Source organism: Drosophila eugracilis, unplaced genomic scaffold (genome assembly GCF_018153835.1).
Source record: "Drosophila eugracilis isolate 14026-0451.02 unplaced genomic scaffold, ASM1815383v1 contig_2152, whole genome shotgun sequence".
Classification (NCBI taxonomy): domain Eukaryota; kingdom Metazoa; phylum Arthropoda; class Insecta; order Diptera; family Drosophilidae; genus Drosophila; species Drosophila eugracilis.
The window spans coordinates 903,465-920,018 of record NW_024573036.1 but is presented as its reverse complement, the minus strand read 5'-3'; the positions used below and the strand labels follow the sequence as shown (position 1 = coordinate 920,018).

Below are 16,554 nucleotides of genomic sequence, written 5' to 3'. Positions count from 1 at the left end.
GGCCTGGGCGTGGCTTGGTGTGGCAGCCACATTGTAGATTTTTTTTCCTCATTCCCTTCCGAAAGTTCAAGACGCAGGCGGCGCTTGTTTAACTTGTCTGTTGAAATTGCATTTTCGATTAAGTCGGCCTGTGTAAACTGCCATCGAGTGCATTTCATATTGTATGGCATGCAGCAAATTTGGGCTGTGTAGTCCCCGAAAAAAAAGAGGCACAGATCGGCAGATGAAGATGAAGAAACTTTGCCTTGTCAGTCTAAACGTTGGCAAACTTTGCGGCCGGATATTGTTTGGCAAGCGTTTAGCACTTTAAACTATCTTTCCAGCTGATGGTGTTGATGATAAAAAGCGTTTATAAATTGGTTTTTTAAGGTTTATATATATATATGGTGCATATATATATATAGTCAAACTGATAAGCAAAGGAATATTGTTTGATAAAACGTTTCAAATTTTTAAATGGGCCATATAAGGTAATGTAACAAAACGTTACTCTGATAAGAAGTTAAAAAATGGCACATTTCTATGAAGCCTTCGGCTTTAGGAGTCCTTTGGCCCGCAAGTAGCGCACAATGAACGGCGTTGTTCCCAACGTAATGCTTATCCTGGCAGGCGCAAAGACTTTGTGAACGGCGAAGGCCACCACGAAGGTGCTTCCTGTGGAAATTTTTTCCGCAATCGCCGATGATCCTATTCCAAGGTACTCCAGTATGGGCATCAGGTTTATTCCACTGGAAACGAGTGCATAGAAACCGCCAAGCGATATGACCGAAATGCCCACATGAAAGGCCACTATTGTGGCTCCGTACTCCTTGAATGCCTGCTTCAGTTGCTCTCTCTTACTCAGCTTGACAGTCGTCGTGGTCCCTGTGGAAGCTGATTCGGTGCTATAGCCTCGCACAAGGTGTCCACTTTGGAGTAACCAATTCATGTTTTGAGATGTTAGCTTATTATCCTGTGACTTTTTGAAGGCGAGTGGTCCTGAAGCTGCAGCTCCTTCGTAGAGAAGTTGAACAGCCGGCATCTTCTTCAGGGGATCGAAACTAAGGGGTAAACGTTTTCCAAGAAGGGCACACGCCCTGCCCGATTTTCGGAACATGTTTCGCAGATTGTTTCTCTCGAAATGCCTTAGGATGTGTCAGTGCTGCCAAAGAAATATACAAATTTAAAATGACTTAAAAATGAAGGAGAAGGTGTCTAAGATTATTCTAACCCCTACGCCTAATTGAATTTACTTTTCCCCCAATTAAAAGTAATGACAACGTGACATTACCTAACACATAGAGGATTAAGGCTAATGTGAAGTCTCATATATAAAGCCTTGCTTATCTATTAGGTAGCACAAAGCTTTTACCCTCCTCCCTCCCAAATTTCATCCCCCTTTCTCAACGGTGTCCTTGCATAATTAGCTGACTATGTGATATTACTCCCCGCAATGCTATAAATTCATTATGGCTGCCAAGTCCTGCTTTTTCCAGTCCTCTTTCGCTGCTATAACCAGTTCAGCGTTGCCATAAAGTTTGTCCAAAAGTCGTTGCTCCTTTTTTTTATGCCTGATTTGATTAAACTGCAATTAGCTCTGCGGGGTTGAAAGGCAAACATATGCATAAACTCCACCAAAAAGGGAGCTGGCAAAGTTTCGGTGACATCAGCAAAGGGATAAGGGTATTTGGTGGTAAACCCACCCCGTCTCCATCCCTGATACTGACTTAAAGTGCGTTGAACTGGTGCCAAGTGGAAACGCCCCACTGAACTACTTTGCACCACATTGGCCCCTGCCAAAAAGTCTGAGCACGTGCAGCTTGCGGATGCTAAGGGGATCAGTGTGGCGCCACAGCCAGTTTACATCCAGAAAAATGTCCAGTAAACTGTTTCTCAGACGGTTCTTTCTGATTTTCATTTCGAATCGTTTTAAAAGGGAACACAGAAATGAAATATTAACAAGATTTTTGTAATAAGTTTCAAGATTTTTGATTTGTGAAGAGTCAAAGTTACAAATTGGTTTGGTAAAGATATTCCAGTTCTAAGATCTTTTTACTGGTGTACTGTCAGGGGCTTTAGGGTCATGGAAAATCTTGGTGTGGGAAAAACAAGCGCCTTGGGAGCACACCATCTGGTGTAATTTGTGTGCGAAGAGCAGCTTTTCTGACTTTGTACTTAATTACATACCCCACATTATCCTTTTCATTCGCAGGATCCCGCCAACACGCGAATTCCCCGCCTGGATGGCGTTTCAAGGCTGCCGAAGCCGAGTAGTTTTGGAATGGCCAGCAGCGGTTACAGCACCTCCAATAGAACCACCAACAACACTACCACCACCACCCAGCACATCCGACCACCGGTGAGTGCTCCGAAGGCGACACAGATATTCCGGGCACCAAGCGATCCTGCTAAGCCGCGCCCAGCTAGCGCTTATGCCCCATCCTCAGCCGCTCTGCGGGATTTGGGCAGCAGTTTGAAAAAAAGCGCTAGTGGGGAACGGATTAACAATGCTGTAAGCCTTCTCAGCAAAAGAACAACCACAGTACTAAAAAAGTACTTCAGTCCGAAGGCGTCGGCGGCGGCTGCAGTGATCTCCAATACATGCGAAATGACCAGCTCACTGCCAGTGACTCCCTTACCAGTGGGGAAGCGTGGTATGACAGACAAAGATCAATTGACCAGCAGCACCCCAATACCTCTATTAAGGTCCGAGACCTTTGTCTGTGAGGAGGAGGAGCTGTCCCATTTCGGACGGACACTGGACACGGACTCGCCAGGGTCCAACGAAACAAAGGTTCTGGTGAAAGATGACACACGTATTATGAAACCCACTAAAACTAAAGTGGAATCGATGAGGACCTTTTGCTCGTTGGACACTAGGCACGATGTGACAGTCAGTTTCAAAACCAATGCAACACATTCGGCCAACTCGTCGGGAATAATGGGCAGGACAATGCCAGTGATCACGGACAAGGATGCCACCAGAATTTTATCTGCAAACTCAACCGGAATTGGAAATCTCACTAAAAGTAGTGGAAGGAGTTGGAAATGTGACAAAAACTTTAGAGGGAGTTGGCGACGTCACTAAGACTTTGGAGGGAGCTGGAAACCTAGCAGCAAATTGCACTCAAATCTACAAGAGGGGAGTAAACCTCTCAAGGATTATGGACGACAAGAAAGGAAATATCTCTAGGATAATGGACAATGGACAGAATACTACAAACATTATAAAAGCTGAAGCGAATGCTACCAGAACCATGGATGTGGCATCCAATCTGACGAAATCCATCGATAGAGGAGTTAACCTCTGCACTATGTCAGTTCGCGGAGCGAATCTCACCACCTCCGTCAATGAACCAGGTGACTACACAAAGGTGATCCACCAAGGAGCCAATTTAACCCTGAGCATGGATCAGTTACCTCTGCTAGAACATATATCCATGCCATCTGGCTTGGATACTCTGAGCTCCAAGGGCTCCAGTAACCTCGAAAAACTGGACCAGGAAACGGACGACACGCTGGACGTGACGTTAACCAGCTTGGCCCCGGACAAATCAAACATGAAGCTGCCATTGAACTCAACGCTAAATACTGAAAGATTGCTGGACCTCAGTGGGTTGCAATCCCCGAGGCACATTCAACTGCTGAACCTAACCCAGGAGCTGGAGCGAGGAACTCCCAGTAGGGGACATTTTCAAACCGGAAGAAGATCCATTCCGCAGCACTCTCTGCTTTGCCTATCCCCTAAGTCGGCCACCACAACGCCGCATGGGATGAGGATGATGGGTCAGGTCACTCCTCAGCCAGTGCATCTGCTATCCCCTCTCTTGAAGCAGGCGCAGAGTGCTCTGGTTTTGCCCACTCGAACGCCAGACGGAGACATCATAATGGAAGGCAATGGAGCCTTGGATAGTACTCTGACCTCCTCTTCGGGAAGAGGACGAACCCGCTACAGTTTCGGCCTCGATCTGCCGGATACAACGCTGGATTGCTCCATCGATCTGGTGGACAATTCGTTTTCCTCCTCCACCCAACTGCAGCAAATGCAACAGCAGCTCCTGAAGAAACAGAGTTCTTTCGATCTGGACGAGAGCTTGGGTATCCTTACACCAGATCAGATGAAGGATTTCCTGGACTCTCCTCACAACAATCTCATGCACAACCTGGAGTTGATCAAGATGCATCATCCGAATCTCATGCAGTTGAGAATGGAGCAGACGCCTTCCCCGGAGGAACTGCCTCTGGATCCCATTGAAATTAAATCCGAGATTGTCAAGCAGGTGGAGGCTTCCCAGAACCAGGTGAACACCTCGCAGCACTCCAAGCTGAGCAACAGCTTCATCACGAGCGTGACCAGCGTAACTAGCTTGGACACGGGCTACCAGGGCGATGGCGAGATGTCGCGTCCCGCTTCCCGCGGAGCTTGTGACCACTCTCCTAGCAATGGACCCCATTTGGGCCGAGTTAGTCGCCAGCCTAGCTTCCCGCCCCCAAATCCTGCGCCCCTGAGGCGCCAGGATCCCATGACAGACTCTGATTTCTTCACCGAATCCGATGCGGATGATGTCCTGCATCGTGGCGATCGCCGGGCCCAGGTGATCGATGGCCAGCTGTATGGTCCTGATATGATGCAGCCGAGTGCCTCTGTGCCCCAGATGGAGGACTCCTGCATGGAGTCATCGGGCATTTTCACGGACGTGGAGAATCGCTGCGACGAAGAGATGCGTCAGCCGGAGCTAGACGGGGATGTCGATGTGGACATGTCGCCGGATGACTCCACGCAGACCATGCGAAAAGGTGAGAAGTCTAGTTTAGAAGATTCATTTCATTATTTGAGTATTATCTAGAATATTACATACTGATGTGAATTTTCAACGATTTTGTGAGACGTAAAACGATGTTATCACGACTTTATGTCATCTTAATGCTTGCTCTTCTCCTCCCTAGGTCAAGGTCAGCCCACTCCCAGCCAAATGCAGCAGCTGGCCCCGCAGCAGCGTCCCCCCAGCAGCTGTCTCTCCTCCTCCTCAGCGGCCACCACGCTCTCTCTCTCTAACCGCACCTCGTACTGCAGCGTCGACGGCGGCAGCGCTCGAAGTTTTTGCGGCGACGAAGCTTTCGCGGCGGAACGATCGACGGCGGTGCTCTCAGTTCAGAAAACTACGTCGCCGCGTCCACACGCTTCGCTATCGTCGCTCTGTACGGTGGAGAATTTCCGCGGCTCCGTTTCCTCGAACTCATCGATCGCCTCTCCCAAGTCTTGCAAATCGGCCACCAAAATCGCTGGCAAATCGCGCGTTTTGAAAACTCCAAAATCCCCAAAATCGCCGCTGAATCGAAAGGCGCACACGCCCAACAAGTGGGATGCCGTGATGAATAAGATCGCCAGTAACAAGTCTCTGATCAAGACAAACTATAACGATGTAAAGTCCAAAGTGTCCAGCACACGGATCATGACTCCGGCTTCCGGTTCGAGTCCTGTCTCGGGTTTCGGTTCGGGTTCCGTATCCGTTGCCAGTCCGCGCGGCAGTCCAAGTGCAAGTGCTAGTGCCCGGCGTTCGCCTTCGGCCACGCCGAAAGTGCCGCCCAAAATGCTTCTGGCCAAGAGATCGAGCAGCAGCAGCTCCAAGGCCAATGCCACGCCCTCGCCGCCACCACATGCGACCCCGTCAACACGGCAGCCACTGGATAAAGGCTCAGTTGGCGTCGGGTCAGTGGGTGGTGGCCCACGTGCCGTCAAATCACCCAAGTCACCGACCTCACCCACCTCGCCGCCCGCCAAGAGACTGCAGTCAACCCTCGTCAGTCGGTAAGTGATAGGAATAGTATCTGATTTATTTAGAAATGTTTTATACAGCTGATATGATAAGAAGCTTTCACTTTTGTAGTGCTACTCGTTAAATTTATAATGTTAGAGATACAAAATAGTTTTCAAAGAAGGGCATTCGAAGCTCCTAACAGCCCGTAGCTACTTGGTTTGCTTTAATCATATCTTTTGCAAACGATTTTTATCTCCATCAGAGAACATACCTGACTTATCAATCTCCTTATCATGAGCAGTTTGTGTTGATGGCTTTTTGCGTTTTGTTTTGGTGCTCCACTTTCGGAATGCCTTTTCGATAGGGCAATCGAGTGGCCATTCACACACCTGTCTTAGCCACCTCCTAATGAGTTCAGGGGCATTCGACTTGGGCAGCGTGTCGAGGCAGATAACGATTGCACCCAGGTCTCTAAATAATTCATCAGGCATTTCGATTCACTTTGAAATTCAATGAGATATGAGCGGGGAATAAATAAGTAATTGTGGAAAATGAGAAATGAGGCGTGCTCGCGGGCCATCACTATCTCAACTTTCTTAAGAGGTGCAAATTTATTTGCTCTATCCCAGTTTGACGTCATTTGTCGGATTCCGAATTGACCTAGCCCCAGCCCGAATGAACTTAATTAGATGGAAAATTTGACGAGAGGCGAGTAGGAGGTAAACAAACTGAATAATAAACATTAATTAATAGCCTTAGAGAAAGTTGAGTACGTCGAAGTACTGTGCTTTGTGAATTAAACATCAGCTAAGAGGGGATATATGTTATATAGAGAGGATCTAGCCATACCAATTTCACGGTTTTTGTGCTGTTTCGTCATGTGGACACAAATCGCTTGCGGTTGTTGAAATAATAATTTGGGTTCCCGAGGTGCATGCATTATACAAATTAAGACCAAAGTCACACAAACAAACAAACGGGCGAATTTGATACCCCAGTGAACTTTGACTTTTGAGTGGGTGGGCCTTACAAAGAAGGCAGAACCAATTTCCATTTAAATATATATACTTTTTGTTTTGTTGAGGTCTCTGTCTCCCCCCGTTTGGATATCTTTTCCAGTTTCGCAGTTCAGTTAACATGCAAAACATTTTCAATTACAAATTTTTCCGCAACTCGGCAATAGCAGCCAGAAATTAACAAAGCCCAGCCAAAGCTTGTCTCTGGAATTATCATCTTTCGTCTGTTGTATTTTTATTTACATGACGAACGCCCATAAAAATGCATTAGATAAGAGATTTTCATCTGGGGTTAGCCACGATTCGGGGAACTACAAGTACAAGTAGTTGCTAGTTACTTGTTTGTTAGCCGTGAGTTTTCTTTAATTCGAATCTGCTGTCTATTACCCGAACAAGCCAACAAGCCGCAAGGTATATATTTACCATCTGAGCCGGCAATAACAAGCCGACCAATGTGAATGTATCTTCGAGTGCTGATTTTCGTCTCTCGTGTCTCTCGATTTCGATGAGCGTGAGTGTGTGAAAAACGCCCAAGCTCAAGCTCAAAGCGAGTTAATTTGAGTCAACTGGTATGCTAATATATATGCGTTTGTATATCCATATAGCCAAGGTGTGGAAGTGGCTTTTGTTTGTGCTTCCAATTGCATTCGTAGGCATGCAAAATCGGCGGGGAATTACGTAAATTCGTGTATTGTTTACCCGTAATGAGAGAATTTTGCGTTGCCGAGAATACCAATGGAGTGGAATTTAAAGCGAAGGTTTTCGCTTCAGTTATTTAAATGGGAGTTTAAGCGAATCACTAAATTGGCATTAATAATGATGAGTAATATGCATTAACTGGCATTTGTTTTCATTAGGTCGCTGGCAGCCTTCAATCAGTGCGGTTTGTAGAAATTAATATGAATAGCAATGCAAATTAGATCATCATTAGTGAGTTGTCTTACAAGCAGCTCTTCTTATCTATTATTACAAATCATTATTTGTTTTCACCAAAAATTATGATTTCTCACTTAATAATATTCGTCAGAAAATTCGTTGAAACAAATACAGTGAGTTATTGTCCAAGGCAGATTGCATCATCAGTCGGGGGAAAAATGAAATCATAAAGGCAAAGCGCATAAACTGAACTTGAAGAGCTTAATTTAAACTTTAATTTACAACCAAAGTAAACCAAAAGCAAACAGTTTTCGGTTCGAAAAAATGCTGACAAAAATAAAGCAAATAAAAGGAAAAATAACTCAAGACCAGCGGGGGAACACATGTTATCAGCCGCGGAGAGCAGCGTGTAACTTGTAGATAAACAAGCAAAGCCAAAGAGCCAAAAGCCAGCCCAAAAAAATATCATAAATTCCGGCAAGGTCAACAGAATGCCACCAATTAAGGGGCACCCGAAAACATTACGGTCTCCGGGTATAGAAGAACTTCAAATTCGGCCACGTTAAATGCAAATATTGGTTTTACATCTGGAAATAGATGGGCATTTCCTCTCGAATGGATCAAAATAAGTTCTGGGTTGCGATGAAAATGCTTCGTCTTTTGGGTTAGAAATTTGTTTAAAAAGTACGCTGATTTTAGAGAGAAAAATCGAAGTGGGCCTAATTTCTCATTTCATATAATTCTGCGAAAAACAACTAAAAATTTACATTTTCAACTGTGAATTCAGTTTTATTGGGAATTTAATTATGAGCTTAACGAGGTATAACATTCCAAATTCTGACCATTTTTGGCTTTGCGATGGGAAAAATACTCATTTCAGGGCCAAAAATGATGGTGGGCGAAATTTTGCATTTTCGGAAAGGAAGGAAAGGAAAAAATTTTTCCAAAAAATGTCCAAAAATTACATTTTAAACTGTGAACACAGTTTTATTGGGAATTAAATATTAAGCTCAACGAGGTATCACATTCCACATTCCGACCATTTTTGGATTTGCTATGGAAAAATAAATTTTGGTGTAAGGGGAGGATAGAAGAAATTTCACGTTTTTGAAAAAATGGTTGAAGATATTCTTTTTCGAGGTAGAAATTATGGTCAAAATAATGATTTTTTCTGGCTAAAAATCAAATGAAAATTGAAAATCGAACATTGGGAGGGGTCTTGGCTACAGCAGAAAAACAATTTCTGCCTGGTAAGCGGATTCATTAACACGTGCATGTGAAAATTTGTCTTTATCTTAATCTTTTTTTCAGACAGTTAAAGGTTTTTATGTTGAAGATTCATAAAACAAACGTGCTATAAGTTACACGAAGAGAAATTTATATTTTATTAAATATTTAAGCCTGCAGTTGGGAATCAGTTAGTTTCCTAACTATCCCCCAGTAAGAAGTTAAATATCTTCAAAATGACTTCCAAAAGTGATAATCGCCTTTGATTAAATCCCAATAAATCGGCGTAGAGCAATAAACTAGATTTCTCACCGTGCACCCATTAACATCCATCAGAAACAACTGTCTGTGCTGTGTTTACGACTTTGACCTTTCGCAATGATATGGTAGTTTAACTCTAATGACGTCGACGATTGTCTCTGTCTCTTCGATAAAATAGCCATAAATGTCATGGTGTTATTAATAAAAGTTGCCCATCACACTCAATTGGATTCGCGCTGTTCGCCGCTGATTGCGATGGCTGAATGCTGAGTGGCATGGAAAATGCTAATAAAGTTGTTTCCATCTGGCAAAAGTCGGTGGCTCCCGCGGGCTCAACTTTAATTCGCAGCCAACATAAAATCAAACAGACATCCAGACAGATATTTCACCAGCGAGACAGTCTTAAGCCGGGTGGCAAATATTGTGACAAGTGTCATGAGGGCTGTCACCGCGCTGAACTCGCGCCCATTTAACGCCCACAAAAATAAAAGCGCGAAGCTGTTTTAATTAAAAATGCAACCAGTTTGCCTTTTTTTTAGCTCTCCTCGTTTCGGCTAGTTTAAAGTTTATTTCATATTATGTAATATTCTGCCGGCAAGCGTTACCAGAAAAATAGTGTTTACAAGAAAGGTAAACTTGTTGGGCAAACAGAAGGAAAAGAGTGGGAAACAGGGAAAAGGCCAGCTCTTCCCTTCTTGTTTACCCTTTTAATAAACAATTTTTGCGTTTACATAGCTGGGTCATTCATAAATTCCTAATGGCATTAACAAAGAAAATAAATGTTTATAAATATTTAATTAGCTGCCTCCGGTCAGGCAAATAAAGATACCATTTTCGGAGGGACTTGGCTTGGCAGCTGATAAATGTTTGATTTGAATATTCTGATACTCTCGAAAATCCAGTTTAAAATCAAATCGAATTTTTGATGTTTTTGAGTTTTTATAAAACCAGTTTAATTGCCAGATCAATTAATCGATTCCGAGAACATTGTTTATGGCCGGCAATTGCTTGTTTCTCTGTTCGAGACCGGAAGTTTCGCCATCAAATTGATAGGAAATGTTACAAAAAGCATTTCTACATCTACAAAGAACACAGAAATATCAAACGCAAATGGCCAAAGGAAAACATTCAAAAACTTGATTAGGCAGAGCATAAATTTCATTTTCGTTTTCTAAAAGCATTGCCAGCGAGTAGGCAAATTTAAAAGGCAAATTATTTGCACAGCAGGCGATGGATTTTTAACTTAAGTTCTTAAAGGGGAAACATTCGAATTAAAACCAACTCAGATACCCTTTTCATGGCAAATAACCCACAGTCCGTGTTAAATGCTAAATATTTGACTGGCAACTAATGCTGTTAAAAGTTGAAGCTGGCGAAGTTAGTTCAGAGACCCATTGTTCTGTGGCTTTGCCAAAATTAAATAAAACCCAAAGAGCTTGCAAGTGTCGAAACTTAACGAGGAACGAACTAGTTGAGTAAATTTACAATTTACGTGTAAACTTGTTCCTTGGCAAAAATTACCGAAAATGCGGCTGAGCTGTTGTTTGCCATTGCAATTTGTTGGAGTGAAATGCCAACAAAAGAGCTGCTGAAAAGTTGAGGAACCCATTTGGATAAATGCAAATGAGTTGGCCCCAGTCTGGCTTACAATACCATATCTGCTGACCCTGAACTTGGCCAGCAAGCTGAGCTCGAATCGGTGTACAGCCAATTAGGCGTCGTGTGAAAATTTATGCGCTAATCAATGATCGCCTCATATTTACGACCACCGTTTCGGGCTAAATAATAAATTCCCAAAAAAACAAGCGGAGAGAAGGCATCCGATTATGGGCTTGCTGGGAAATTTATTATTCCGTTGAGCTGTGAACCCCATGACCCCAAACTTCCCTTTTAACCTTTTTGTGAGTGACACTTTTGGGTGTGAAATGTGGCCAAAATGTGCAAGAACAAGCTGGAAGCCCATAAATCATTATTAGTTTGACAAGATTAATATTTTGGTTGGCTGATTTCGGGATATTGCAACTCTAAAGTACATTAAGTATTCTTATTTTTTAAGGATTAAAATGTATGCGTATGAATGCTTAAGTAATGACAAAGCTTGTAAACAATTTCCTGGAATTATAGCAACTGAAAAAGTAGCTTACTAATTTATTACGATATCTTCAGCCTTATTCACCATTCCCTGTCAGTATTGAGCTCTTCTAACATATTAAAAATGTCAAAGAAATCGTTCAGCCTCATTTTTATTTCGGCAACTTAACAAATGGCGAAGCTGATTGGGTTGACCCCAAAAATGGCAGAAATGTCTAAGGCTCGGACTTCTAATGGAACACGATAAATCTCTCAGATACATTTACATTTAAGCGCTGTAACGAGTTTCATTGAAAAAGTGTGTAAAGGCTTTTGTTTCGAGTGATTTTTTATTATTTCGAAAAGGTTTCCATTCCGTTGAGTCTGACCGAGGTCGCTCGGGGGTCTGTTTTTAATGAACAAACTAGTTTGGTGCCTTCTGGCTGATTTGGCCAATACGTTTCGGGTCAAATATATAAAGTTGTTAGCCCAACTATGGAGATTGAAACGAGAACACTCCCCGCATCGAAATTCCCAGGGAAAAAGGTTTTGCCTTCGCAATCGAGCGAAACCAAATCAAATGGTCAATCAAAATTAATGAAATCGCTGCATGCAAATCGCTGCTTTTGTTGCATTTTGACGTCAATTAAGCGTTTCATTCAGACTTCCATTCTATCGGATTTCCCCTTGGGCAGCGGGCTACGCCTTCAGAATCTTTATTTACGCTCGTTGGCTATTGCCAGCTGAACATTTTGCATTTCCCGCATTTGCATTAACAATTCATGCCAATTTCGAGCTTATATTTTCCCATTTTCCCTGTTTTCCTGTGTTGGTTTTCGCTTTGCCAGAGTAATTACGAGTGCGAGTGGCGGGGAGTTTACAAGTTTCGGTTCTCCGTTAAGTGTTCGAGAAACGCAAATTTGAAATTGTAATGAACTTGGTTTCTGCGGCGGCAAAAGTTTTCCTCTAGCCAAAGAAAATTGTTTATTAGCCGATGGGCGGTGGCAGAAGGGAGGTTGCCAGTGGCATAAATTAAAAGTATTTTTCAAAAATATTACGCAGTTGAAGGTTGGGGTTGGTTAGGGGGATTATGTTAGCTTGAGTTGAAAACAGCGGGGCTTTACTTTTGATGACAACGAGGCGTATGAAAATTTACAGTCTGATAAAATTGTTTTTAAATTTTATAAATATTCACTATACTTTAACTACCTTTTCTTGATGTAATTAGTGACTACTGAACAGGGAGAAAAAAGCAGTTTGTTGCCGAAATTCACTCTAATCTGATTAATAATTGCTTTTAATAATTTGCTGGAAGATTTCTGGATTTATTGCTCTTAGAATCACTTTAACAAGCAAATAAAAGCTTAAGAAAATTTGGACTAAAATTCAATTTCCATTGCAGGTAATCAGTTTTGTGTGAAAATTGCATTTGCTGACTTTAACTTACCATAAATCAAAATAGGCTTTCAGCGCTTTACTCACTTCCCTGATAAGTTCTGCACTTCTCAGACCTTGTGTTTGCCTTTGGCAAATTAATTTCAAATATGTGACACTTTGCCTGGTTACTCGGCAGCTTTGCTGGCCAGAAGGGGAACATTAATATGTAATTAGCAGCAATTGACCTCAATTTTTGCCGAGGGTTTGCCTTCAGCAGGCAGGAAAGTATTCTCTCTGGAGTGGAAGGGAGCATGATGAAAGTCCCACGTGTCCAATGGCATTTGATGGCGTTTTAAGTGCCAGCGAATGAACAGCTGAGTAATGCTCCTCTGCGGTATTCGTTGCTCATCAGCGACATCATCATCCGATACTATATAGCCCAAATTGAGGTTCCCTATATAAAAAAGCAGGCACTCAGAGGGGGAGGCTAGTGGTGGAAATACCTACAAAACCATAAATTTATGTGAGCGTGGCAAACAAATTGCCTTCCGTATGGGAAATTATTGCGTGTGTGCAGCCAAATAAAGTGGGAAATAGACGGGCGGCTGGAAAAGTCAGTGGCAGAGGGGCAGAAAGTGGGAAACAACGCACAGGAATCGACGACAAATCATGAATTTGTCAAGGCACATCAACAGGCTGGAAATGCCTGAAAATACTCCCATGACACGTGAGCATTTTCATTTACGCAATACCAGGCTAGTCACCAGACTAATACACAGCTAAAAATCTGTAGTTAGGCATTCTGTATGATTGATATTCATTGCCTAACAAAACATCTTTTTTCCTGTGTTCTTAAAGTCACTAGACTTAACCCCTGACATGTGTCGCCCCTTTTGACCCCCTTAACACCTCTTCCGCCTCAGGTTTTGCTATTGATTTCTGGCTGTGGATTTTCCTTTGGGCTCTGGCAACATTTTGATTGCTATTAAAGTTCACCAAATCTCTGGCATGCGATTTTTCTCACACGTTTCGTAATGTCAATGGGGAATTTCCCCACCCTTTCCTCCCGAGTTCCCCTTACAATCTCGTGTGGCAATCGTCTGTTGATTTTAATTTGTCGCCTTCTTTTCGTCTTATCTTCAGCTTGGGAGAAAATGTTTTACAAGTTGCTGAAATTTCCCGGCATTTTCTCGGCGCTGTCTTCTTAAGTTTTCCCCGATGATTTTTGATTAATTGTCTCTGCTGCTGCCCGAAAGCGATTTAAGTTTTTTCTCTGATTTTTCGCTTCTTTATAAATTGGATATTAACTAATGAGCTTAAGTGATTTCGTTGCATCTTCAGTTTTCCTTTTGTCGCTTTTTTGTTAGCCTTCGGAAAAGTATCAAAGTTGAGGGGAAATCTCGATTCGCTGTGTGTGTTCTGCAGAAAGGGAAAACTAAGTTGATGGGAGGGGAATTATGAAAGTCATTCACAGCTACGTTAGGTGAGCTATCAATGGGTTATGTAAGTTAGTGATTGTGAGGGCTTTCTGTAAATACCTTGACTTTTGTTTTAAGAACTTTGTAAGTTATGGCACATCATCTATCAGTATCTATAAAGCTTAGTGAGTAAGTACCAACCGCCATCCATTACCCCAAAGTGCACCTACCTCAATTCGATTTCGCTTAGACACCCACGCCGCTCTCCATGGCATCTCTATGCCCATATCTGTGGCCTATGGACTTCAAAGCGATCTTTAGCCAGCCACTTAGACGCCCATCCGAATGCTGCGTCTTGTTAAAATAAAACAAGAAACCGCTTGGCCCACAGGCAGGACACAATGCCGGCTATTACACTAGGCACTAGGCACCATACACATACAAATAATTCCAACTCATGAATCACATGGCTTATTTATAAACGACATCAGCGGCCCATCTATCCGCGGCACTAACTCAGCAAAACTCAACCCAGCGCGGCCCAAACTCTATTTTTGCCCGATTTTCTCGCTCGACGAGACCCGGCAAAAAAAAAAGGCATGGGAAAAAAATAAAGTTTCGGTGGCCGAAAGAGCAGCAAACATCCATCCCAACTAATGCAACAAAAAACAAAACAAGCGAAATTAGTTCAAATTCTATATTTAAAAGTAGGACTGTCGGCAAAATGTTGCTGCATCTTCAGCTCCACCGCTGCTCCGCCGCTTTTCCAAACGAAGCGCAACGCCGTGGAAAACACTTGTTTCGTTTTTCGTCTTTTCCGAAATACGAAAGCAACACAAATTATGTTGCCCGGTGTTTGAGAGTGTATGTGGCAACATCCGCAAGGTGAACAGAACACTAGCCAGCACAAGATGGGGTTTTGATTTTGATTTTTGGTTTTAGTTTAAAGATTGGAAGATTTGTAAGGAGACTAGATTGTTTTTATAAGTTATAGTAAATTTGATTATTTTCATAACAAATTGTGAATCAATTTTTGTGATTAAACAGAAGTAAACATTCCAAGGGGGTTTAGAAACCTTAAACATAAACTTTAACACTAATCACAGAGATTCACTCTTTCATTATGAAGACATTAAAGTACTCAGACTATAAATCCAAGAAGCCTAAACCACACTTTAATCAGAGCTCGACTATCTCTTGTTCCAGTATTCATATTCTCGCAGAAATGCCAACACAAAAAGTTGTTGAAATGTTTACGCTCAGCTTCGTCCATTGTACATGGTTGGAAAATGGAAAATGGGAAATATTAGGAAGCACTCAAGCAAAACGGCGCCGTTTTCCAAAGCCCAGAATCAATTTGGTTTTTGCCTTACAGCTGCTAAAGTTGGGCCACTTCCCAGAGCGAAACGAGCAAGATTTTAGCAAGATTTTTTCTACGACAATTAATACATTTATGCATGTTTCTAATGGACACTTTTAGCGTTTCTTGGATTTCCGTTTTGGGGTTCCACTCGACTGCGCTAATGTGCTAAATTCTGCTCAAAAACCATTTCCCATTGCCCGAGCTTGGCTCTTGTTTTTGTTTGCACTCAGACGCGAAATGTATGCGTGCTCTTTGGAAAACAAACAGTTTGGACAACAACAATAATTCTTACGGCGAATGGTCCGCGGGGAAAAGCTAATATTTTGCTGGACGGCTATTGCAATTTATAAGGCAATTCCTCAGTTGACCGCAATTCAGTTTAATATGATTTTTAATGTTATTCGAACATCAATCTCATGCAATGGAAAGCAAAACCTTGGGGAAAGTTATGCAATTTGTTTATTTATTTATGAGGAACAAACATTTTTGTTGAAGTTTTCCTTACTGTTCTAGGAAATCGTTGCTACGTCCCATTGATCCATTCAATGTCAAATAGCTGTAAGAAAAATTAGAACAAAGCCTCTAATGAAAGCAGACACGAACGCGGCGATAGATCTTCACCGAGCCCCCCCCAACTTATGACGACTCCATTAGAACCAGCAGCTAGGAAGAACAACATTTACATTTCTTATCGCGCAGCCACTTTAATTTGCACATTTCTGCGCTTGGTCGGCTCTCTGTTAAGTATTGTATCTCAATCATTGAATCACTGAGCATAGCGTGTTGTCTTCCATCCAACATCCAACAGCCAAGATATTTGCAATGGTTTCCTAACCCCAATGCTATTGCAAGGCATATCCCACTGGCCATATATGACACAAACTGTTGCAGTATAGGAAAAAGTGTGGCACAGCGAATGAGCAGGTTGTCAGTCAGTCAGTCTATATGCCCATCTATGAGTCGGAGTCATTAGACTTGGGTAACAGGCGGCGGTTCGTTGTTTGCCTTACCCCTTTCTAGGAGGGGTCTCTGCCATTGGGTAATGCTTTCGAGACTGCTAAGCAAAGTCTGACAAACTGATCAAATAAAATGTGGCAAACAAAAGTAATAGGAAATATAAGTTGTCCCCTTTTTAGACTATTTTTATACAAATTATTGAAATTTCTTAACCCATTAAAGTTCAAGTTAAAGTCACTTAAAGGTGCAAA

At 42.5% G+C, this 16,554-nt stretch overlaps 2 protein-coding genes across 2 annotated transcripts in view; one reads left to right on the top strand and one right to left on the bottom strand.

Annotated features, from left to right (window-relative positions):
* LOC108110542 overlaps positions 1 to 16,554 on the top strand; it is a 74,644-nt gene that overhangs the window by 16,247 nt on the left and 41,843 nt on the right. Inside the window, 3 exon segments of the mRNA XM_017219624.2 lie at positions 2,192 to 3,004; positions 3,006 to 4,776; positions 4,927 to 5,788. Coding sequence (XP_017075113.2) covers positions 2,192 to 3,004; positions 3,006 to 4,776; positions 4,927 to 5,788 — 3,446 coding nt within the window.
* Positions 357 to 1,172, bottom strand: LOC108110546 (protein FAM210B, mitochondrial). The gene has a single exon (XM_017219635.2). It carries the CDS (start codon positions 1,094 to 1,096, stop codon positions 521 to 523), a length of 576 nt encoding a protein of 191 aa, XP_017075124.2. The 5' UTR covers positions 1,097 to 1,172; the 3' UTR covers positions 357 to 520.